The 25,303-nt window shown below is 46.5% G+C and overlaps 1 protein-coding gene and 1 non-coding gene across 2 annotated transcripts in view; both read left to right on the top strand.

Moving 5' to 3' along the window:
* Positions 1-25,303, top strand: part of LIMD1 (LIM domain containing 1) — a 60,565-nt gene that overhangs the window by 11,110 nt on the left and 24,152 nt on the right. The window contains exon 2 of the mRNA XM_010945947.3: positions 15,162-15,263. Coding sequence (XP_010944249.1) covers positions 15,162-15,263 — 102 coding nt within the window. The remainder of the gene's footprint in view (positions 1-15,161; positions 15,264-25,303) is intronic.
* Positions 1,843-1,915, top strand: TRNAV-CAC (transfer RNA valine (anticodon CAC)). The gene has a single exon. It is a non-coding gene; the product is annotated as a tRNA-Val (tRNA).

Genomic DNA, 25,303 nt, shown 5'->3' with positions numbered 1-25,303 from the left:
CGCAGGGGCCTTGACTGCCTACAACCCCTCAGACTCTTGACTTCTCGTGTTCCCCTGAAGGGAGTGGGCCATGCCCCAAGTGTTGTGGACAGGGACAGGAGTGTGCCAGCCCACACTTTCCTTGGGGGCAGCCAGGATGCCTTGGTCTAAGAGTCAATATCAAGCCCAGGCCATGTGCGGAGATGCTCAAAACCAAACTTTGGATGGAACTATGCTCAGAGTCCATCTGGCGAGCTGAACAGAAACTTTACCCTAAATCAAAACAGGCCTCCAAAATTTCCAAGGCGTGTCAACTGCAGGGTAGCACTTGCCAGCAAATATTTATATCTACTTCAGGTTTTGTTTTTCATCTGTCCCCTCCCAGGGAAACCAGCTGGACACAGAATCTCAGGATCACCCTGGAAGACTGGAGACTTTCTGCCTGAGTGTTTCCAAGGGAATACTTTAGGATCCACAGCCAGGTTATTTTTAAATTTTGAGAGCCACGAGTCTGGACTTGGCCAAGTTCTTCCCTCATCTGTTTTGCTCTGCAGTTCGTCTCTGCATGTCCCAGGAGAGCGTGGTCCGGTTACTCCCGGTTACTGGAAGTTAGGAACATATCAGGGCCTCTACCTTCCTTCCCCGACACGTTTTTGTAACATATAGAAAGCTCTGGAAGCCTGCCAAGATGCTCTCTGTCACTCAAGAGGAGGGAGTTGAGTTTAGCGTGGGTCTACCCCGCAGCTGATCCTGGGAGGTGTAGTGGACAAGGCACCCCTCTTATAATGTAGGCCCTGAGTCGGGGTGAACCATGTCACAGCAGGCTCTGGGCCCGACTGCATGTGACAGTCACATCGGCTTGATAAGACAGTAGTAGATTTGCCTTTTGCTGCCTAAATCCCTAACAGCAGCCTCCCTGTCCTCCCGAGCCTCCCTGTCCGGGGGGAGCCACATGACAGTCAGGGCTTGCCCCAGGGATGCGGGTAGGTTCCTGTCTGCTGAAACATGGCCCGTTCTGTTTCCCTTTCCCCCTCCTGAGTTCGCATCACTTCCTGGTGGTGCAGTAAGGAAGTGAACTTAGAGATGGATTTCAGGGCCAGGCCCTGGGGCATTAGCCTACAGAGTTATTGTCACGTGGAACTTGCTGGCAGCAGACACAGCCTGGTGCAGGCCTGCCTGGTGGTGCTTATGTGCTGTGCCAGCTCGGACACTCTGCTTCACTTTACTGCCCTCAGTTTCCTCACCTGACAGGGACTGAATGTCCTGTGCTCCTTAGAATTCCATTTCCTTTCCTATGCTCCGAGCCCCCAGGGCCTGTTTGGGGTTCAGGGCTATTGCCTGGGAGGAGACTCCTTGCTCTGAGGGTGATGGTTTTAGAGGCAGGACCTGAGTCACACTATGTAGGGAGTGGGCGTACATCAGTTGAGTGGAAGCTGATCCCTTGTGGATGCTGGTCCCTCGTTCACTTGCAGAGAAGTCAGCAACAGAGCGCAGAAGCCCAGGGTGGGGAGGGCATGAGAAACACATATGTTAATGGACACACCTGGGCAGCAGGTGAGTGGGTGGTGATGACAGGCGCTGCTCCCAGTCACCCCTCCGGGTCCCTCTGGGAGATCACGTCCCAGCAAAGGTGACTCTGAAATGCCCTTCTCCCACTAATAATGCCTGGTTACCATCAGCCTCGCTCATGAAATCAGAACTACATTCTATGATAAAGCGGCTCTTAAGAAGCAAGGAAAGTGAGGAAATAAAACCAAACACTGAATCAGTGAAATGATTCAAAATACAAAACAAAAATTCAAAATACAACAGCAAAAAGAGCAGTTCCTACTCCAGCCTATTCTATGAAGTCACTCACGGTGGGGAGGGTATAGCTCAGGGTTAGAGCTCATGCCTCACAGGCATGAGGTCCTGGGTTCGATCCCCAGTACCTCCATTGAGAAAAAAAAAGAAATTATTTGTGAAGTATTTGTTGAGTGAATCAGTCATAGTGTGTATTTATAGCATTATGCAATCAGAGTAAAAAACTGAAATGTTTTGGTTACGATGCCAGTGGGCTGAGATGCAGTGGATGCTAGACGCACGGGTTTCTGTGACCGCGCCGGCTGGTTGCTGTGATGCCCTGTCAGACCCTGACAACCCGTCTGAGCTGAAGGATGAGCTTATTGGGCGAGGACATGGGTGACATGGCTGGTGGCGGGGGAGCTAGTCTGTAAACCTGGAGAGATTTTCTTCTCTGAGAAGACATTTACATTACACGAAAAGCCAGAATTTGAGGAGCTGTTGGTGGGGATGAAAAGCCATATAAGACTATGGGCTCTGCCCTGGGCAGACTGCTCAACATCCTTGTTCCTCAGTTTCCCCATCAGGAAAATGCAGATGTGGCTGTTGTGAGGACTAAATTAATTAGTGTACATGTGTGCCGTCCAGCTGGGGAACCACAGCCACAGGAGGCTGCTGAGCTGTTCACCAGGTGGCTGGCTTGAATGTGAAATGTACCCTGGATTTTGAGGACTTGGTTTGGGGTGGAAAAAAGCAAAATAGCTCATTAATATTTTTATATTGATTATATGTTGAAATCAGAATACTTTGGATATGTTGGGCTAATAAGTAAAATATTAAATTGAGTTTTGTCAGTTCTTTTTAATACTTGAATATGTAAGCTCACACGTGGCTTGCCTTATTTTTACGTTGGATGGCGCTGTGCTCTACGAAGCACTTGGAACAGGCTGTGGCACGCGGCGGCCACTTACTGTATGAGCACTTAGAGTTATTATTTTCTCAAAAGTATTAAAGCTCCTTTACTTTGCTTGTCCTGTCTGAAACCAGGCTCGGTTGATTCGTTCAGACCCACAAATACTTAAACATAAAGATTGTTACTTGTCCAAGGGAGACTGGTTTCATAATTGCCATCCCCCACTCCCACCTCCCCCCAAAGAACCCACTGAGGCTCGTGTGTGTTCTGGTGGAGGAGGAAGGTACCCTGGGGTGTGAAGCTGGAGTCTGCACAGGGCGTGGTGGAGCAGCTGGTATCTGCAGCTGAGCCAGTTTTCTGGGAACTTAAAAACGCACCCTCAGTTTAGCGGGTGCAGGCAGAGCATCCAAAGAGGTCACCCATCCTGTCCCTGTAGTTAGAGAGGTGTTTCCTGTCTAGAGGTGGGAAGCAGGCCCTTTGGGGTTTGGCTCCTCCTGGAGCCTGGCTGACAGGCTCCCCACTCCCTAAACCTCCCTCCAGGCTCTGGAGACCTTGCCTGGGTGTGGCGGTTGGTGGCCAGGTCGGGGTGGCTCTCCAGGCAGCTTCCATAGGCCCGATTGTCTGGGGCTTGTTCTGAATGAGCTGAGGCTTCCCTCTCAGGTGGTGGGGCTTAGACAGAGGCCCTTTGTTAGCCGAGCTTGGAGGTCAGTTTGAAAAGCCCAGGGGCCAGGGTTGGCAGCCTTTCTTCTGCCCGTGGCCTGCTATGGCTGCCACCCTTGGCTTACCTGTGCCTGAAAATGGACGTGTGGGTGTGCGGAGGGGCAGCTCTGCCCAGGTTTACAGCCAGAGAGCAGAGGAAGCTGAGGGAAGGAATAACATTCAGTGAAATAACGTGTAGTTCAATGAGTTTTGACAAACGCACGACCTGTGTAACCCACACTCTTATCAAGAGAGTGTAGTTCCGGGGGCGGGAGGATGGCTCAGTGGTAGAGTGTGGACTTAGCGTGCATAAGGTCCTGGGTTCAATCTCCAGTACCTCCATTTCAAAAAAAAAAAAAAAAAAGAAAGAAAAGACAGCAGTTCCTACTCCATAGGGTTCCCTCTTGCCTCTTCCAGTCAGTGTCCACCCCAGGCAACCTCTTTTCTGATTTTTTCACCATTTATTAGTTTCACCTGTTTCAAAACATAGAGCATATTCATAGAGTTGATTCTCATTATTCACGGATTCTGTATGGGTGAATTTGTCTACTTGCTAAAATTCATTTGTAAACCCAGATCAATCCTCACAGCACTTTGGAGATCATTCGGGACATGTGTAGAGTGGTGAACAATTTGCGTCGCCCCACACACATTCCCAGCAGAGGCTGCCTGGGGAGAGGCTCTGCCTGCTTGTTTCAGCTCCCATATTGTAAAGTGTCCTTTCCTTGATCTATTTAGTGCCATGCTTTGGGTTTTGTTGTGTTGTTGCATTTTTGTGCTCTTTGTTGGTGATTTCTCTGTTTAAAATGGCCCAGGTATAGTGCTGAAGTGCTGTCTAGCGGTCCTAAACTTGAGACGGCTGTGATGTGCCTTGTGGAGAAAATTCGTGTGTTAGACAAGCTTCGTTCAGGCACGAGTTATAGGGCTGTTGGCTGTGAGTTCAATGTTCGAGTCACAACAGTATATATGAAATAAGGTATCTTTAAACAGAAACAGATAAAACAAGTTTGTGTATTGTTTAATTGATGGAAAGAGACATTGTGACCAGAGGCTCACAGGAACCTAATTGTGTGTTTCCTCTGTGAGCAGCGGTTTAGCATTCACTAATTCGGTATTTGCAGTGACTTTATGGAACATAACTGCCTCAAATAGCGAGAATCTACTGTAGTACCCTTGTCTGGCTTACTTCACTCAGTGTCTGTGAAGTTCATCTCTGTTGTCGTCTGTGTCAGTTGTTGGTCCTCTTGTCCTGCCGAGTAGCACCCCATGGTGTGAATACAGCGGTCTGTTTTTCCAGCTCCCTTTGGAGGAATCTTGGGTTCTTTCAGTGTAAGGCTGTTACAAATAAGCCTACTCTGATCATTTGTGTGGACGTATGTGCTCATTTCTCTGGGGTACATATCTAGGAGTGGAATTGCCAGATCATAGGGTAGGAATATGTGTAACCTTTTCAGCAACTGCCACTAAGTTTCCCAGAGTGACTGTGCCATGTAACACTCTAACCAGCAGTGTAACAGCCCCCTGTGGTTCTATATATATGTGTATATATAGTTGATTTACAGTATTATATTGGTTTCAGGTGTGCATCATAGTGATTCAGTATTTTTGCAGATTACAAGATAATGGCTGTAATTTCCTGTGGTATATAATACATTCTTGTTGTTTATCTATTTTATATATAGTAGTTTGTACCTGTTAATCCCACACCCCTAATTTGTCCCTCCCTCTTCCCTCTCCCCTCTTGTAACCAAAAATTTGTTTCCTGTATCTGTGAGTCTGTTTTCTGTTTTGCGTACACATTCATTTGCATTATTTTTTAGACTCCACATATAAATGATATCATACAATATCTGTCTTTCTTTGTCTCACTTACTTCACTAAACATAATATTCTCCAAGCCCATCCATGTTGCTGCAAATGGCAGAATTTCATTCTTTTTTATAGCTGAGTAGTATTCCATTCGGTGAGTGTGACAACTTCTTTATCCATTCATCTGTTGGTGGACACTTGGTTGTTTCCATGTCTTGGCTATTGTAAATAGTGCTGCTATGAACATTGGGGTGCATGTATCTTTTCGAATTAGAGTTCATTTTCTTTGGATATGTACACCCAGAAGTGGAATTGCTGGATGATGTGGTAGTTGTACTTTTAGTTTTTTGAGGAGCTGTTTTCTGCAGTGGCTGCACCAGTTCTGTGGTTCTTGACTCGAGTTGACTCAGGAGTTTCTCTGGGCTCTGCTCTGCTTGTCAGTCTCAAGCCACCTGCTCTCCCAGCTGGTATCCCTTGGCTGATACCCTTCCAGTTTATTCTGTTGAAATAGCTTCACAAGCGATTTTCTTTTCATCCCTTTTTTGGGCAGTTACTGTGCTTTCTTAAAGGTTTGATTTTTTTCACCAGCTTTCTTCTGTAGTTTTTGTCATTTTTAAAACATTTAACCAAACACAACTAACTGTAGAAAAGACAGAACATATAGACAAAAGTAGTAATAAAAGGCACCCATCATTCTATGTAGGGATAATCTTGTTAAGACAATTTTCTTAAACATTTTTTTTTATTGACTTATAGTCATTTTACAATGTTGTGTCAAATTGTTAAGACAATTTTTGATTAAAAAAATTTTTTGTGGGGGAGGTAATTAGGTTTACTTTTTAAAAAATCTTTTTTATTGAAGTAAAGTCAGTGTACAATGCTGTGTCAATTTCTGGTGTACAACACAATGCTTCAGTCATACATGAATATACATACATTCATTTTCATATTGTTTTTCACCACAAGCTACTACAAGATATCAAGTGTAGTTCCCTGTCCTATACAATATAAACTTGTTTATCTATTTTATATATATCAGTCAGTTACTTATTTATTTTTAAAGGAGGCACTGGGGATTGAACCTAGGACCTTGTGCATGCTAAGCATGTGCTCTACCGTTTGAGCTATACCCTTCCCGCCAGACAGACTATTTTTAAACACATAGATATTTACTTTTTAAGCATCTGAGTGAATTGAGACATTAGTAAAAATTATGCTGGTAGAGGTTCTCTTGGATGATACAAAACTTGAATGTAGAAGCCAGTGTATGAAGCACTTTCCATTTCTGTTGCTTGTTGGAAATACCACTTCCGTTTGGCTTCTGGAACTTTCTGGGGACTTTGTGTCATCCTGGCTGCTGTCTTGATTTTTTGCAAGGTCAGCAGTCAATCTAATTTTATACAGGTAATTATAGAATCAGAATTGAGAGCCGGGATCCCCTCCCCCTCCACACAGCAGGAATCCCTGCTCCGACCTTCCTGCCTCCGGAACACCAGCAGTCCAGGGAGCTCAGTCTCAAGGCGGCTTGAGAGGGGCCGGCCAGTTCTGATTATTAGAAAGTCTTTCATGTCCTACCCCTCCCAGTTCATGCACGGTGGGCATCGCTATTCCACGCTTCTTCCTCTGGGTGGGTTAGTTGTTCAGGTCCCTCCCTGAAAGATGTCTTGGTTCTTGGCCCCCCAGGAAACTCATGTCTGTGTGTGCCTCGCAGGGAGCTCACCTACTCTGCAGATTCTAAATGGGGTATCTTAAAGAGCAATGATTTCTCTTTTCTCAGAAAGGGGAATTAACAGTGTGCCCTGTGTCACTCTCTCAGTCAAGCCTAAAAGTGCTGTTAAAACCTCCGTTCTATTCCCGTGTGCAGCTCAGGACTGTTGACGAAGGAGTGATGTCTGTGCAGGTGTCTCGGGCTCCCGGCAGAGCGCCCGTTACCACTTCCGGCCTTGAAGATGGGGAAGCTACGGCAAAGAGCGATGAAGTAGCTCGTCTGGGTGGCTCGCCGGGTAACCAGAACCAAACAAAGTGGGCTTCCAGACTTGCTCTTTGTCCCAAGGGGACATCCCCCGGCGTTGCTCTCCCACCGGCACTGAAGCTGGGGGCTCAACCCAGCCTGGGGTCTCTGCTCCTGACTCCCCGGGGAGTGGGAGGAAAAGCAGGGAAGAGGACTCTGTTTGGAAATTGGAGAGAGAAGACATTTCCCCTGAGCTTCAAGGTTTGACCAGCACTTTTCACTTTGTCTTTTTGTCCTCCGTCACACCCTTTTCTCGAGTGAATGTGGATTGAAAGCATCTCTAAAATCAGCTTTGGGTTACTTCTGAGAAAAGAGCAGGACTTTATTTTTTCCTGAAAAAAGGATTTTCATTCCTGTTGCTTTCTGCTTCCACATGGTTAGTTGTTCCTATGGCATCAGACTGTCGTGTGGGGCGTCTCACTGCTCTGGGGTCACTAATCTCAGTCCCACAGCTGTCCCCTCTGACCCAGACATGGACCAGGCACCCCGCCTGCTGTATTTTCCATTGTGGGGCGGATGATGCAGCAGTGAGGTTGGGAAAGTGCTGAGTGGGGAAATGCATGGAGCTGTGTGGGCAGGGTGTGTGGGTTTGTTCATTCATTCATTCATTCATGCAACCAGCAAATGTCCATTGAGTGCCCATGTGTGCCGGGCGGAGGCAGTTGCCCCAACAATGTGGTTAGAATGCACTGGGGGAGATGTGGGGGTGGAGCTCAGATCTGAGCACCGGAGGGGTCCCCTCCGGGAAGGACTCAGGAGGCTCTGTGAGGTATTTGGAGTGCGGGTGACCCTCAGGAGATTGGCTGGTACGTTTTCCTTCTCAGTCCTCAGGCCTGGTAGGAAACTAGGGAGGAAAATATCTTTCCTGGAAAGGGAGGGAAGGAAATGAACTTTAATTGGGTACCTCCCACATGCCAGGAGCAGTTTCAGACCATTTCATGATCTCAGTGAATCCTCAGAGTTACCCCAGGAAATGTGTATGTTCTTAATCCCATTTGGCAGGAAACTATGCTCGTGCCCGAGGTGGGATCTGAACCCAGGGTTTATGCACAAACCCACTCTGTCCAGATCCACCACAGGAGAGGGGCAGGGCCCTCCTCAGGCTTGGCAGGAGTGATGCTCCCTTTCCTGATCTGCTTGGTGTTTGTGAAGTCACTGGGTGGTAGACTTAATGCTCTGGGGGGTTTTCTTTATGTATGTTATGTTTCAATAAAAGTGTTTAGGGGAAAACACACACACACACACACACACACACAACACTCCCTAGAAAAGGATCATGAACTCTGTAAAGTGTTTTAGCTGCTTATCTTCTTGACTAAATTGATCCCCAATTGTGCAGTCAGTAAATGCCAGCCCTTCTTTATGCTTGAACTTGGGTTGTCATGTTTAACACATAAAAGTACAGGACACCCAGTTGAATCTGAATTTCAGGTAAACAATGAATAATCTTTTTAGTGTGTAAGTATGTACCATGCAATGTTTGGGACATAACACATACTTTGCAATTATTCATTTACCTGTAATGAAAAATTGCTCACTGTTTATCTAAAATTCATAGTTAACTGGCAACCCTGGTTTGGGCGGAGAGCTGAAGCGGGTGAGGAATGGAGCTGAGCCTTATTTGAAGTATTAGAGGATTCCGAAGCCAGAAGGAGGGAAATAGTCCAGGAGGAAAGCAGGTTGGGGGCAGGATGTTGGCAGGGGGATTCTGAAGGGCTGAGGGGAAAGCGAACCACTGTCAGGAGAGCTCTGTGTAGGAGAACCTGACAGGTGAGGAGCAGGGATGTAAGTGCCGTACCGCGCAGCCTGCAAAGTGGGTTCAAGCCTCTCTGCTGAAGGTTGACATTTGTTCTAGAAGTTGATGTTTATGCAGAAGTCCTGGGAAGTGTGCACAATTTTGAGCCTTCTCTCAAGGAAGAGTGACATTAGAAGTGAGCTGACTTGAGAAACGGGGCTTCCAAATCTGTGACAATTTCAACAAAATGGATAATGATAAATATGGATTACAGCCCAGAGAATAAAATAAATATCCATGAGTCCCTAGTGAAACAAAGACATAAACAGGGAGAAAGGAAGAAAAAAACACTCTCACACAGAAGATTCCATTAGAGAATTGTAGAAAGGACGATGGAAAGAGAAAGGTCACCACTTGGAAAGACCATTGTAGTCATTGTTTCAGGCAAGAATCATCAGTGGATGCTGAATAATGGGCAAACACGTAGAATGAGGAAAAGGATATTTACTTAACCTCAAAGGATTTCCTCATGAACATCTTATTCATTACAAAGAGAAAGTGTAACTTCACAGTGGAGAAACCTGACAGATTCTACCTTAAGAAGAGATCAGAGTTTCTGTCCCCGGGAGTTAAGACGTGTCAGCACCATGTACATGCTGATAGGACGCACTGAAAAGGGCATGTCATCACTTCTGGGGAGTCCCTGCCAAATACGCAAAACCTCAGTCTGATCATGTAAAAAGCATTAGATAAACCAAAGTGAGGGACGGTGTGCAAAACACTTGGCCAGGGCTCTTCAAAAGTGTCACGGTCATGAAAGACAAAGACTGAGGAGCTGTCCCCCATAAAAGGAGGCCAAGTAAACACAACAGCTCAGTGCAGTGGATTAAGTTCTGGGATTGGATCCTGGTCCAGAAAAAAAGGACATTAGAGGGACAATTGGTGAAATTTTAATAAGCTCTATAGGATAGTATATGTGTGTGTGTACATATATAAATAATATGTAGTAATATTTATTATATCTGGGTTAATTTCCTGATTTTTAGTAATTGTCCTGTGGTCGTGTAAGAGTTCACGTCTGGCAGATCTGGATGAAGGGTGTATAGAAAGTCTTTCTATTACTTCTACAACTTGTTTGTGGGTCTGAAATCACATGAGAAGACCCTGGAAGTCTACGGCCATACCACCCTGAATGTGCCCGACCTCGTCTGATCTCGGAAGCTAAGCAGGATCGGGCCTGGTTAGTACTTGGGTGGGAGAAGACCCTGGAAGTGAATGGGCTTGGGGTGACAATGGGGGAGCATCAACTCTGTGTGTGGGGAGGGTCTGGTTGTGGGGCTGCAGGATGCTCGGAGGAGCACTTTTCCCGTAGGTGTCAGAGACAGAAAGGATTTTTGAGCAGTTTGCGTGAGGTATTGTATTTATAACATTGTTTAAATCTTAAATCTTGTTTTTGATTATGAAGGTAGTATATCTTCATTTTAGAATATATGAAAAATGCAGAAGAGGTTAAAGAATGAAAAAAAAATCCTCCAAAAGGCCTACTTCTCAGCAGTAACCGTGGACAATAATTATTGTTCATCCTTGTCATCACGTCTTTACATATAAATATACTTGAAAAAAACAGGAGAGAACAATGTGGTGCATATGCATGGTGGTCCCATCTCCTTTTTTCATTTAACACTGTATCATGAAGAATTTATGTCATAAAAGAATATTCTAGAACTGTGTTGTCCAATGCATGAGGCATTTAAAATTAAATTTAAAAACAGTTACGAAGGTGTGCTGGCCACATTTCAAGTGCCCAACAGATGTTTGAGCTGTCATATTGGACAATTCAGAATTGAATGTTTTCTTTTTTCTGTTTGTTTGTGGGGGAGGTAATTATTAATTATGTTTACTTATTTCTTTATTTTTAAAGGAGGTACTGGGGATTGAACCTAAGACCTTGTGTATGTTAAGCATGCGCTCTACCACTTGAGCTGTGCCCTCCTCCAGAACATTTTCATTATCACAGGAAAAGTTTTATTGGACAACGCTGCTGTTAAATATGATTTTTAAAAGTTATATAGTATTTATTTAATTCTACCTCTTCATTTGGGTATTTGTATTGTTTCTGAGTACCCATATGTAAGTGTTTTAATAATAGTTTAACGACTATGTTTATTTTTTTATAACAGCTTTGCTGAGATGTGATTCACATACCGTAAATCCACCCTCTGATAGTGTACAGTTCAATACAAATTCTCAGATTGATTGACATGAAGGTTTTTTAAGGCTTTTGATACGTGCTGCCACACTGCCCTCCAGAAAGGCCGTCCACATCTGTGCCTCCACCAGCAGTGTCCGAGAATGTCCTTTCTCTGCATCCTCCATGACACTGTCATCAGTGCTTTTCGTCTTTGCCCGTGAGTCAGTGGCATCTTTGCATTTGCCTCCAGGCAATGTGGCTCATCTTTTCCTACATTGATTGGCCATTCCTATTTCAGATTACAGTTGAGAAAGACAACCGGCCTCTGTGCAGAGACTGGAGGGAGGGGAAGGTCACAGGTGGGTGAGTCCAGTAGCCGCAGCTGTAGGCTTCCCTGGCGGCTTTAGGAGCGGCTGAGGGTGGGGTGCAGGTCTTGCTCCGGGGTACTTTGAACTCCTTTTTCCTATGGAGAGTGAGGGCCGGGAATGATTGAGGCCAGAGAATGGGAGGGCCCTGGGGCAGAAGTGCACCTGCAGGTGGCCTGGCAAGTCTAGCTCTGGCTTATGGTGGTGACTGGGAAACTGCAAGAGAAACTTCTTTTCCCACTGCAGTGAAATGAGGCCAACGTGGGTTTTGAGCAGCTTTCAGAGTGAAGAAAGTAGACTGTGCAATGATGCTGTAGCCCTGAATGGCCTTAAATACTTCCCTTGTGGCTTGGTGAGAGTTTCAACCCTTGACCTGGGAACTATAGGGCGTGTGGGAGAGAGGGCAGGCAGGGGAGGCCCGGGTGCCAGGGAGGATGGGGTTTGTTGTGTTATCTGCATCCGTGGTTCTCAACCTTGGCAGCACCTTGGAGTCAACTGGAGGCACTGCGGTCCTGTCCCCGAACTGGAACCTAGTGATGGGCTTCTCCCTTGATTCCTACAGCCAGACTTGAGAGGCGGCCATCTGCCTGGTACCTGCCGCATTTGGGGTTTTTCCCGTGAGCTTGTGTTGTGGCTAGGGGGAAGCCTGTTGCTGGGGCCACTGGTCCAGCTCTGCCCCTAACACTTGGCTCCTCTTCCAGAGCCTGTTGACTCCCAGTGCTGCCCAGAGCCACCCAGGTCCATAGGCTGCAACTTTCTGCTGAGAAAAAGCCTTGCTTAACTTGGGTACAGAATAATTCATTCAAATCTGCCCCCTCGCAGCCGCCCCTACACCTGACTGCATGCCCCACCCCGGCCTCAACGCGCTTCAGCGCAGTACGTGGGTCATGGCTGTGTCATGCCACATGGCGTGCGGCATCCGGTCAGAGCTAAAGAAAATGCCCACAGCTCCCAGAGGCCTCCCTTCCTCCCTGGGAGAGGAGCGGTCACCTGGATGAGGCCCAGGGGTGAGCTAGGGGTGCAGAGCCACTCCCATGGGCTGGCCTGATGGGGCCTTTTTATTTATTATTTCACAGTGCTGCTTGCTAAGTACGGGAATATCAGCTGCCAGCAGTCTCATCCTACACGTGCCCACGTGCGCACACACACACACAGGCAGGTTCACAGACAGAAAGAGAAGATGGAAGGCAAGGGCCTCTGGGAACTCGCTGGGGTGTTGAAAATATTCTAGATCTTGATCTGGGTTTACATTACATTTGTCAAAACTCATTGGATGATAGACATAATTTGTGCATTTCACTACTTGAATTCTATCTTGAAAAAATAACCGTAAGCAGAGAGTGAACTCTCGTTAATGAGGTGCAGGCTGAAGTGTTCAGGGTGCAGTGGACTGTTGTCTGCATCTTACTGTGAAGTGCATCAGACGTAAGATGGATTGTTGAATTGACTGAGGGACGGACAGCAAAATGCTAACACTTGTAGACCTGGGGTGGTCGGCATATAGATGTTCCCTGTATGGTTCTTTCCACTTTTCTGCACGTCTGAAAGTTTTCATAATAAAATGTCAAAACAGAAGAACCACAAACAACCACCGCTGTGATCTCTTGAGCTTTCCATAAGCAAATTTCCCCAAGAGCCAGTTTCCCTGGCTGGCACAGTGCTGTTCCTCCAGACAACAGCCTCACCGGCTTCCTAAGGGAGTGTTGGTGAAGCGACTTGAAGGCCCTGGACTTCGTGTGTTCTCTGTGGACCTGGTGTGGTTGGTGTGGTCAGTGCAGACACGTTTAAGGATGTGTTAGCTTGGAGTTCACTTGAAATGATGAGAACTCTGAAACACGGGGCTTTCTATTCTGTAGGCAGAATGCGGCTGGAGATTTGCAGCCTGAGAACAGCCTGCCGGATGGGAACCAGAGCTAGAAAAAGGTGTCTGAGTCCCTGACCAATGATGTGAGCTGGCTACCCTGCTGGACGCTGGGGGACTTTTTCATATATATTAAAATTTTTGAAAAATCAATTTTATATTTATACTTTGTCTATAAATTGTGTGTATATGTATAATCAATTTTTCAGAATTTTTAACATTATATATTTAAACATATCCAAACATTTCTTGAGATGAGACTTTTTTTAGCTATAAAACAATGCCTGCTCTTTTAAGATTTTTTTTTAAATACAGAAGATGCAAAGAAGTAAAACCAGCCTTAACTTGACAATTTTGTAAAGTTCCTGAATCTTTTTTTAAAAAATTTCAAGCATTATTTACATAACTGTATTTTTTTTCCTTTGACTATCATGGGGGAGTTATTTGGAAGGGAGACTCCAAAGCCTCCTTTCATGTGGACTGGCCCAGAGCCCGGGCTGCTGCAGCAGAGCTTCTGGGCTGGTCTAGATTGAGAGACTTCGGTTTATGCACAGAGTGAGATTCTGGGAGGCGTGGAGCTTCTTTGAGAGCTCATGTTACAATGAAGTGACTTCTTGCTAATGCAGTAACGTTACTATCATCCTTACGATTTACATGCCTGTTTATTGAGTGTTTATAAAAGAAGGACCCCGTGCCAAGCACCCTTCGTGTATTCTCCCCTAGGAACCCTATAAGGGGGCTGCCGTTGCCCCCTTTCTATAGATAAAAGACAGGGCATCAGGGAGTTTAAGTAACCTGCCCTGGTCACGTAGCTACTAAGTTGTGGACTTATCTGAGGCAGATGACTCTAGAACTTTCTGGTTTACAACTAGCCTTTCTTCCTGCTCCTGGAAACATGTGGGGGCAGGTAGAACGAACCTCTTTTTTCTAATTAAGAAACTGATGCTCAGAGAACTTACCAGGTTAACTTAAATGGTGAGAGAAGTGAGTTGGTGGGAGGCTCAGGTTAGAACCTGGCTTTTTAATTTCTGGTCCATCATGTTGTCTTCAGAGTTAGAGAGCCAGAGAGGGCAGAAGCCCTGTAGAGAAGGTCCAGAAGAAAGCCTGAAGGACTCAAAAGGACAGAAGGGTAGTCATAGGGATCCGGCAGGGGAGCAAAGGCAAGGGGCTGAGACCCCGTGGCCAGGGGATGGGCGTAGGGAGGAGCGCTGGCTGGGCAGTCTGATGGCCTGGGGCTTGGGGCCTGATCATTCTCTGCAAAAAGTGAAGATCCTCATTGGTGGTTCCCATTGAGAATTAAAGGGAACAATTTAGTTGAAATTGCCTGACCTGTGTACTTGGCGTTTTGGATGGAATTGTGGGAACCTTTGAAAGCTTTGGGCAAGGGAGTAGGTGGAAGATGTGGAGGTATTCTGAACATTAGCGTGCCCTGTGGAGGGGGCCTGGGATTGAGCCTGGGGGCTGATTCCTGCAGTTGAAAGGACTGAGAGTCGAAAGGCTGATAGGGAGAAAGAGCGTGAGAGAAAAACTTTCTAGAGGAGTGATTGCCAGGATTTGGTGACGGGCTGGTATGGGGACAGATGGGTATCTCGCTTTGTCCATCGACTCACTTTACACTGGCTCCCTCCTGACTCCCGGCTGTGCTCTTTCTTTTATTCTTTCTTCCTTTTTTTTTTTTTTAAATACTCATTTATTTATTAATTTACTGAAGTACAGTCAGTGACCATGTGTCAATTTCTAGTATACAGCACAATGTCCCAATCATGCATAGACATACATATATTTATTTTCGTATTTTCTGTTCTTTCCCTTTCAGGAGCCTGTGTGAAATGCAGCAAGGGGGTGTTCGGGGCCGGCCAGGCCTGCCAGGCCATGGGGAACCTCTACCACGACGCGTGCTTCACCTGCGCAGCCTGCAGTAAGTGTGTTTGTGTTGGGGGCAGGGTAAGGAAGGGAGGAGAGCGAAGAGCATCCTTCCTGGAGACACTTGGCCCACGGCCCTCCATGGTCTGCAGGAAGGCAGGAGGGCGTCCTCTGTAGCAGGGTTTTGCACACCAGCACCAGGCCCAGCAGGGTTAGCTGACTTATCACGGAGCCCCAGGGGTTGCCTGTGGCCCACTCGGGTGACAGAGAGTTGAGCAATCCCTAGTAATGTCAGGTTTGTAATGTATATCAGAAGTCGGCAGAATTGGGAGGAAAGCGCTGGGATTCACCATCATCCCCCGTATTGTCAGTTACCTCCCCAACCGTGGGGACCAGACAACCAAAGGGTTACCCCAAGGTGTGGTGGGGTTCTTTATAACTCTTTGGCCCTGGTCTTTTATTTGGAGGCTGCTGTTCAGGTGTGAAGTGTGTGTGCACGAATGCCTGTGTGTGCATGCATGCCGATGCCTCTTAGCAGACACATGTCGGCATCTTTGTACTTCATTACGGGCACTGTGTCCAGATCAGCAAGTCAGGAGACCAGGCCTTTGCTCAGCTCGGCAAACTGCTCGTTGAGCTGATGGCAACTACAGTGGAAGATTCCAACACATTGCAGGCTGTTTGCCACGACTGACTGAGTCACAAGTTGTGCTTGTTTCTTGGTCTCTACCAAAGACTAATTTTGAGGAGCATTTTTGGAAAATGTCCCACTGACGTTCTCTGATTTTATACCCAGGCTAGCAGCCATCAATTAAAAGAAAACATTACAACAAAGCCACAGAGCGTCCGGGTCTAAGGGGTCTTATCTTCTGGCTGGGTGGTCCTCAGTCCTGACTGTCCATTAGAATCACGCGGCTGGGGGAGGGGAAGAGGGAGATTTTTAAAGCCAGTAATGCTCCAGCCCCACCCCAACCAGTGCAATCAGAAGCTCTAGGGGTGGAATTTCTAGAGTGGCGCACGTGTATTGTTTCCAAGCAACTCAGGTGACTCCCGGGTGTGGCCAGAACCGAGCACCTGGGGTTAGTGCCAGGCTCCTCATTTTAGAAGCTTCTGGAGACAGGAAAGGGAGGGGCTTTCTCGATTGGTTTGTGGCACAGCCCTCGAGAACCTCCTGGTTCCCAGTCTGAAATGCACCAGGTGAGCTCAGGCCTGCCACGCCTTGACGGCACAGGCTTATGCCCGGTTGCAAACCTCGGGCTTCACCCTCACTGTGATTTCCCATTAAAACACATGCCTGCGAGTTTACAGTTTACACCTCGATCAGCATTCACCTTTGTAGGGAAAATTGTGAAAGACTGAAATGGATCACAAAGTCTCCTGAGCGTCCGCAGTGGAAACCTAGGAGCTGTCTGGTTATCGGATTCCCTGGGTCTCTGGGCCTTTCCTTGTCTTCGAGCTGTATTACACTCTATGCTGTAGAATCTCGTGGTTCTGGTCCACAGTGGTGCAGACTATGTCTGGCGGAGAAGCTGTTGATTGTCTCCCTGTGGAGATCGACCGATTTTGCATCTGTTAAGCAAATTTACCCCAGCATTTCTGATGGCCTGCGTAGAGATGGTTCTTTGCAGTCTCCCGGTTGTGACATCTAATTAGTCCATCATTAATTGATAAGTTAAATAAAATCTTTGACCTGTGTTTGTGTCTTATCTGTTGAAGAGTTGCTATTATGCCTTCTTTTAAAAATTGTCTTTTGACTTTTGGCTCCTGCAACTCTTTCTTGATGTTTGTTCTATCTTCCAGAAAAACAGAAGATAAATATTGAATAGAGGCTGTTTTTCACCTCAAACAATTTATCATTAAACTAAGAAGGTTGTGGGGAGGGACCTATTGGTGAGTCCGCTGGTTCCACCCTCGGCTGCTTGACTAGCTATCAGTTCCTTAATACGTTGAGTTTATCCTCAAATTATGACAAATACGAACACTTAGGAAGACAGCTGCTTTGGGATTGTACTTGCTCTAGCATTTATAGCCCTTGTGGTCTGTCTGTCTTATTGCTTCCTACTTCCTTATTATAGTCAGACTGAATTTCTCTTTTCCATATCCATGTCTCTGATCACGCTGCTCCCTGGAACCTCCTTTCCCCCTCACTTCATGCATTTAAATTCTGTCCAGCCTTTAGGACCCAGCTCCAATGCCTCCTCTTCCAGGAAGCCTTCCCTCTTCCAAGAGCAGGAAGGAACCATATCTCCCGAACTGGGCATGCCCTGCCTTCCCACGTAGACTATGAACCACTCTCTCTGTGACTCTAGTGTCAGCAAACCAGGCCCTAGAACAGCTGCTGGAGGAAACTGACTTCTGTCAGAGAGTGAGCGGTGGCATTCCCATTGTGGGTAGACACACGGCTTCTTCCCCACTCACAGGGAGCAGCTGGAGACCCAGGCACGTGTCTGAGCAGCTTCTCATGGACGCTAGACATCATCTGCCTTTGTTCAGTTAAATTACTCCTGCCAGTAACTGCTTTCAGCAGAGAGAGGCACTGGGGTGCCCCACGTCCTGGCTTTGCAGGTCCTCAAGTTTGTTTCTGTGAGCCTCGACTCGTGGAGATAGCACTGCTGGGGCCGGGCTCATCCAGTCCGTCCCCTCCTTCATTCACGGAACAGAAAATGGGGCCAGAGAGGGGAAGAGCATTTCTCAAGGTTAAAAACCTGGCAGTGGAGCCGACACCTGAATCCATGGCTCCTGAATCTAGATTAGATTAGCCTTGCACGTCCCCATTTGTCTGGCTGGTTAAAGTGTGTGTGTGTGTGTGTGTGTGTGTGAGTGTGTTCTCTGTTTTCCCATTTCATTTATGAAAATAAGCTCGCTTAAAACACCATCAAGATTTATTTGTGCAGGTGCACAGACACACACGCACACACATGCACACACTCACCTCTTGGGTCTTATCGAGACTTTATTAAAACGTAACGTTGGGACCTTTGGAGCTCACACACACTTAGAACGCAAGGCCAAGTCCTGACTGATTTGACCAGTAAAAATATAACCAGCTCCTTCCAGGTTCAGATCATTTATTCCTTTCATAAGCAACAAAAGGAAGGACCTGCCAGAGGTGCCTTTGTCCCTCTCCCACACCCCAGGAGGGACGACACTGAAACAGAAGGGCCGGTGACTGCAGTGCAGGTTGGGGGATGCTGAGCTGGCCCTGGGTGTGGCTGAGTGGTCTTATCCAGGGCTCCTTTCTGAGGGGTGGAGCAGAGAGCCTGCACCTCATCAGAGATAAGAGACTGTCTCATCTCTTGGAGACGCTCTTACAGCAGCTCCTTGCGAGCCTCCCATCCTGTGCGGGAGGATCCCGAGGCCTGCCCCTCCCCCAGACAAACCTCTGCCTCTGGTTGGTTCACGTTCTCCCGGGCATCGCATCACGGCCGGCTCCCCACCCGCCAACAAGCAACAGCGTTTTCTTTCATTTTTAGTTGTGGGAACCTGACAACCACAAAGAAAAATTTAAAGACGAAAACTAGTTTTGTGATCATTCTGGAGCAGGTATTTTCACTAATATTTTCCCTTCTAGATTTTGTCCAAATTTATACCCCCTTTTTTTAGAGTTGTGAAAGTAGTGTGTAAACAGCGTGGTATCCTTTTGTGATTTAACATTATGTCATAAATTCACCCGCAATAATAATAATCATTTTGACAGTCACGTGGTCATCGACTGAGCTGTACCACGGTTTGACGGCTCTTAGCGGGTTTCGGGCATGTTGGTTATTACCGAAGCCCCGGCAGATGCCTTTGCGCTTGCGCGTTTTTCTCCCTCTCCTGAACTGTTTCCTTGGTGTTCCTTCCCCGAGGTGAGAATTCAGGGTGCAATGCGTGGGCGTTGATGTGGTTTGTTAAAGTTCTTTCTTGACGTGCTCCTCCTCTGGCAGTGGCGAGTGTGTTTGGTTGCCATGGAGATGTGTGCGGTGGGTCTCCCTCCCCCCTCCCCCGCGGGCTCTGCCCACCCCAGGCGGCCGTGTCCCCAGCTGGATGCCCTCAGGAAGCCGTTGGCACAGTGTAGGGTGGGTGGAGGGTCGGTGAAGAGGGCAGGGGTGACCTTGGCTGGTGTCCATGGTGCTCTGGAAGTCAAGTGGCCTGACTGGGGAGAAGCTGGCGCCGGTCTGTGGCTCGAGAGAGGCAGAATGAGAAGGAAGAAAAAGCGTGCTGGACTCGGGTCAAGTGGAGTCTCCTTGGCACCTTCCAGAATAGACTGTGAGGGAGAGAGGAGGCCAGGCTCTGTCCTTCTCACCCCCAGGCCATTTGAGGTTCAAAAAGTAAGCTTTTGTTGAATTTGTAAAGACTAAGTATATTCTATCCTGGAGTCGTGGTGAAACCAGTCTGCTGTGTTCATGGCCGCTATTATTTTTCAGCTGTATGAGCTGGAAAATGACGGACTAGATTAGACAGTCTCCTCCCCAGAAGCCCATAGACCACAAGAGGGGCCTGGCCCTAGGGGTGAGGCTTGGGGGGCAGGCCGTCCCGAGGCCGATGGGGGTTATGCCCAGGGCGGGCCTGGGCTCAGAGGAAAGCAGCCGAGGGCCAGGTGTTGTCCACTGAGGGGGCAGGGCTGGGATGTGCAGGTCAAGGATGTACAGGTGACTGAGTGCTGTGACCTAGCGCTTGTGCTCCTGGTGGGGGTGCGGGTGCACTGTGATCTGCCAACCACACCTTAGGGAAAAAACAAAACTAAGAATATATTCCATTGCCCATCCCACCTTCCAAAAAATCAAACATCCATGCCTGTCAAAGCTTGTGAAGGGATTCTGTAGTGAAATCTCACACGTTTATTTAGACCCCGTCAGAGGGAAGTCTGTCTGCATGAGAGAAATCCTGCTTCTCGAACATTCGAAAGTGCCATTTCATTCCTTTAGATAAATCAAAGAGCTAGAAGCGAGCCCAGTGTTGTGGGACAGAGGTTTCTTAATGAACAAATCAGCGACTGGCGATCTGTCAACCAGTAAGCTCCCATCCGAAGTACGGGAGGGTCCTTGGAGGCTGTTTTGTTTTTCTTAACCAAGTCAGAGTATAGCTTCTGACATCGTGTTAACCTTCTTCATTGCCTTTGTGAATGCTACCCACCCAGCCTCTGAGGATGCCCAGATTCTGAAATAATGGTGCCTGAATTAGGAAGGTCTTCCTTTAATTCACTGCAGGCCTGCTTCCTGAAGACGATCATCTCAGTATTTATAAGTAATTCACAGGTGAGCCTTCTAGCTTACTGTCACCCTGCCCTGAGTCCTGAGCCCTCACCAGGTCCTTGTAGCAGTTCAGCACTGTTGTCACCCTCACTTTGCGGATGAGCAGGGGCTTGGGGAGTTAAGTTTGCTTCTGGTTGGTTACATCGTGTTAAGTAGCCTGCTTGGCTGTTGAACCCAGCACGTGTGGACCCACGACCCTTGCTCGGAGATGCTGGCTCTGGACATGGGATCTTGCCATAGCTTCTTAGGTTCAGCTGCTGGCCGGGAGCTGTGTGACTGCAGAGGTTGGGTTTTGTGTTACTCTTTTTTTTGCTTGCTTGTCTGTTTTTTTGTGGGAGGGAGGTAAATAGGTTTATTTGTTTATTTATTTATTTTTTCAGTGGAAGTGCTGGGGATTGAACCCAGGACCTCGTGCATGCTAATAAGCATGTGCTCTACCACTGAGCTGTACGCTCCCCTCCAGGATACTCTTTTTTTTTTTTTTTTAAACATTTTTTTATTGAGTTATAGTCATTTTACAGTGTTGTGTCGAATTCCAGTGTAGAGCACAATTTTTCAGTTATACATGAACATACATACATTCATTGTCACAGTCTCTTTCGCTGTGAGCCACCACAAGATCCTGTATATATTTCCCTGTGCTACACAGTACAATCTTGTTTATCTGTTCTACATTTTGAAATCCCAGTCTGTCCCTTCCAGGGTACTCTTGACTTGCGAGTGCAGAAGGGTGGCCTGGGACTTGGAACAGGGGAGCTAGAATTCGGTAGTGGGTGGGGATGCACCTGTAGGAGAGAAGTGGGTTAAGGGCTTTGATCCCTGCATCTCTGAGCTGTTGAGTCATCCCAGTATTTCTCATCATATTCCACATTTATGTATGAGCTGAATGAGTCAGCTGGATCTAAAGGAAAAGCTGAAGACCAAGAATGTGAGAAAAGGAGAGTGGGCGGATACAAAGGAAATCAGTGGGTGAGGGTGAAATCAGGAAACAACCAAAATAAACGGAGCTGGGTACCGGGCTGGGGGCAGGTCAGAGGAGAGCAGAGGGGTGGCTTTTACTTAGAGTGTCATCAGAGGGTCTCACGTCCCTCTCCAGCAAACCCAGTCCTGCCGGGTGCACTGGAATTGGGACCAGACTTGGTTTCCCAGATCAGACTTGGTTGATGCAATCAGAGGCCATGAAGTTCCCAACAGCGTGAGGACATCAGATCCTTCGTGCCTGTGACATTAAAGGCATCTGGGCTTTCTGAGCTGTATTGCGAGGGTAACTCCAGTGTGACGGGTAGCATTAATTGCCACATCTGCATTCCAAGCACCTGATAATTGCACATGAATGATTTGAGTGGAAATCTGCACCTTTTCCTTCAGTAATCTCAGACCAAGGGAGAGACCTGTTGGTACCTGGTGTCTCCTCCACTCTAAGAGCAGAATGGAGGGTGTGCAGATATGCCAGGAGACACTCCATCCTAATTAGCATGAAGACATTGCACTGGGTGTCTTATCTCAGAGCCAGAATCCAGGGTTTAGAGAGTGAGACCTTTTACGGAAAACTGAACTTTATTCTGGCATCACAGACATTGCCTGGATCTCCTTGGGTCTCTCATCTTGCTGAGAGCATTTCTTCTCTCTTAAATGTTCTGTGTCTCAAATGTTCTCTTAAACGTCTGTCCCCCACTCTGGCCCTGTGATGATTAATTTTATGTGTCAATTTGACTGGGCCATGGGGTGCCCAGATGTTTGGATATTATTCTGGATGTCGGTGAAGGTTTCTACCTGGGAGTAACACTTGATAGACTGAGTAAAGCAAGTTGCTCTTTCTAATGTGGGTGGTCATCACCCAATCAGTCGAAGGCCTGAATAGCGTCCTGGAGTAAAGGGATTTCCTCCCTCCTGACTGCCTAAAGCAGGGACACCAGTTGTTTCCTGCCTTTGGACTGAACTACACCATCGCTCTCCTGGGCCTGCAGCTGGCTGACTATAGGTCATGGGACTGGTCAGCCCTGAAAATTATGTGAGCCAATTCCTTATAACCAATCAGTCTCTCTCTCTTCCCCTCTCCCTCCCCCTGCCCTGCCTTCCCCATAGATACACTGACAATTTCTTTTGCACCAGAGGTTGCATCGGTGCTCCCATTTCTCTGACATGGGTCGTACTATGAGTCACTGTTTATGGAGTGTTTGCTCTGTCTCATGCCCCTCATTTGCTTCCAGCCACACTCATTTACACAAGAGGAAATCGAGTCTCAGAGCCGTTGCACAGCTGGTGTGGGGGGGACTGGGGTCCTTGCCACCGCTCTGTGGTCCTCACCCTTTACTGAACACCAGCCCCAGCCCCAAGGAGCCTGTTACAGTGCACAGCCCCGGCTTCACTAGCAGACATCCTGCTTCAGGTCCTGTTTGCCGCCCTGCCCACCTCCAACCACGCAGCTGTGAGGGGACCACTCCCCGGCTCCAAGACCTCTGCCACTTCTCATAATGTCTTGGTCTAATTCCTTTACTTGATGTTGAACACATTCTTTCAAATAGTTCCAATTCCTCTCTTGTCTGCTCTCTGACCACTGTCTCCTCCACCCCCTTTCCCCCGGGATCCCCAGCCGCACTGAACATCACCCACCCTTTCCCATCCCTGTGCCTTGTCACCCTCCTCCTACCAGGTACATATAGCTCTCTGAGTGACATCCTCCATCTCATCTCCATCGTGGCTCCTTGGATGCAGGTCTCGTGTCCACCTTGTTCATTTACCTGCCTCGTGGTGCCTTGAATTATGATTAGATTGAAACCATCTGCAGGGGTCTGTGTCTCCCCCTTCATGGTCAGTTTTGTGAGAATGGGGACAAGTGTTTAACTGATCCTGATTAACCCTTGATCTGCCACCTTTAGTGTAATGCTGAGCACACAGCTAACACCAAGTAAGTGTCGGAGGACCTCAAGGTGACACTTACCCATTACCCTGTGTACATAAGCTGTCACTCCTCACCCTCCACCCCTCTTTTTCTAGCCCTAAGCAACCGCTGATCTAAGATTTGCTATTCTGGATGTTTCATATAAATAGATTCATATAACGCATGGCCTCTTGTTAACTAGCTTCTTTCACTCAGTAGACTGTGATCCAGATTCTTCCATATATGTATGCATGTATCAGAACTTCATTCCTTTTTATGGCTGAATAATACTCCATGGTCTGTAGGTACCTCATTTTATTTATCCATTCATCAGTCAGTGGACACTTGTTTCCACTTCTTGGCTGTTACAGACAATGCTGCCATGAAGATTCCTGTGCACATTTTTTGTGTGGACATATGTTTTTCAGTTCTCTTGGACAGATACCTAGGAGTGGAATTGCTGGGTCATATGGTAACCCTATGTTTAACTTTTTGAGAAACTGTTTTGCAAAGTGGCTGCACCATTTTGCCTTCCCACCGGCAATGTAGGGGAGTCCCAGTATCTCCACCTTCTTGCCAGCACTTGTGATTGTCTGCCTTTTTGATTCTAACCATCCTAGTGGGTGTGAAGTTGAATCTCAGTGTGGTTTTGACTTTCATTTCCCTGATGACCAATGGTGTGGAGCACTTTTTCGTGGGCTTATCTGTATGTCTTATTTGGAGAAATGTCTATTCAGATCCTTTATCCATTTTTAAATTGATTTATTTATCTTTTTATTATTGAGTTGTAACAGTTCTTTACATTTCTACATATAAATCTATCAGATATATAATTTGCCTATATTTTCTCTCATGCTGTGGACTGTTGTTTCACTTTTTTGATGTTATTTATATTTGCAGCACAAACATTTTAAATTTTAATATAGTCTAATTTATCTATTTATTTGTTTCATACGCTTTTGGTGCTTTATCTAAGAACACATTGCCCTACCAGTGAAACATACCATGTTTTCTTCTGACAATTTTATAATTTTAGCTCTTACACTGAATTTTTGATCCATTTTGAGTTAATTTTTGTTTGTGATGTGAGGAGGAGGTCCACCTTTATTCCTTTGCATGTGGATAGCCAGTTTTCCCAGCACCATCTGTTGAAAAGACCATTCTTCCTCAATTGGATTGTCTTGGCAAATTGGTCAAAAATTAATTGACCCTAAATGTGAGGGTTTATTTCTTGTCTCTCAATTTTATCCCATTGCTCTATTCAATTATCTTTTAAAGAGATTTAACTAATAAGAAAAAAATCTTATTTATCCATGCAGTTACTATTTCTGATCCTTTTCATTCTTCTGTTTACAGCCACATTTTCCCTTTCCCACCTCTCTGCCTTGATACCATTTTCTTTCTCCTTAAAAGACTTCCTTAACTTTTTTTTTTTTTGGTAGTGTGAATCTGCCTGTAATGAATTCTTTCAGCTTTTGAATGTCTGAATTCATCTTTATTTCACTTTGGTTTTAAAAGATACTTTTTAATGGATGTAGCATTCTAGGTCAATAGTTTTTTCTTTTATTTTTAAAGGTATTTCACTGTTTTCCTCCTTGTGTTGTTTTCAGTTAGAAATCCTTTGTCATCTTTTTTTTTAATTAATTTTTTTGAGAGGGGAGGTAATTAGGTTTATTTATTTATTTTTGGAGGAGGTACTGGGGATTGAACCCAGGACCTCATGCATGCCAAGTATGCACTCTACCAGGTGAGCTATACTCCCCTCCTTCCAATGTCATCTTTATCTTTGTCTCTGTAGGTAACATGTCTCTCTCCTCTGATTTCCTCTTTCCTCAAAATCAAAATCATTGATTTTGATAAGTTCAATCATGATATCCCTTGGTGTACTTTTCTTGTTTCTTGTGCTTGGGGTTTGCTGAGCTTTTTGGATCTGTGCGTTTATGGCCTTCATCAAATCTGGAATATTTTTGGCCATCACTT

This window comes from Camelus bactrianus, chromosome 17, assembly GCF_048773025.1.
Source record: "Camelus bactrianus isolate YW-2024 breed Bactrian camel chromosome 17, ASM4877302v1, whole genome shotgun sequence".
Taxonomy (NCBI): Eukaryota; Metazoa; Chordata; class Mammalia; order Artiodactyla; family Camelidae; genus Camelus; species Camelus bactrianus.
Note: the sequence above shows the minus strand (reverse complement) of the source record. Positions and strands in the feature narration are given on the sequence as shown.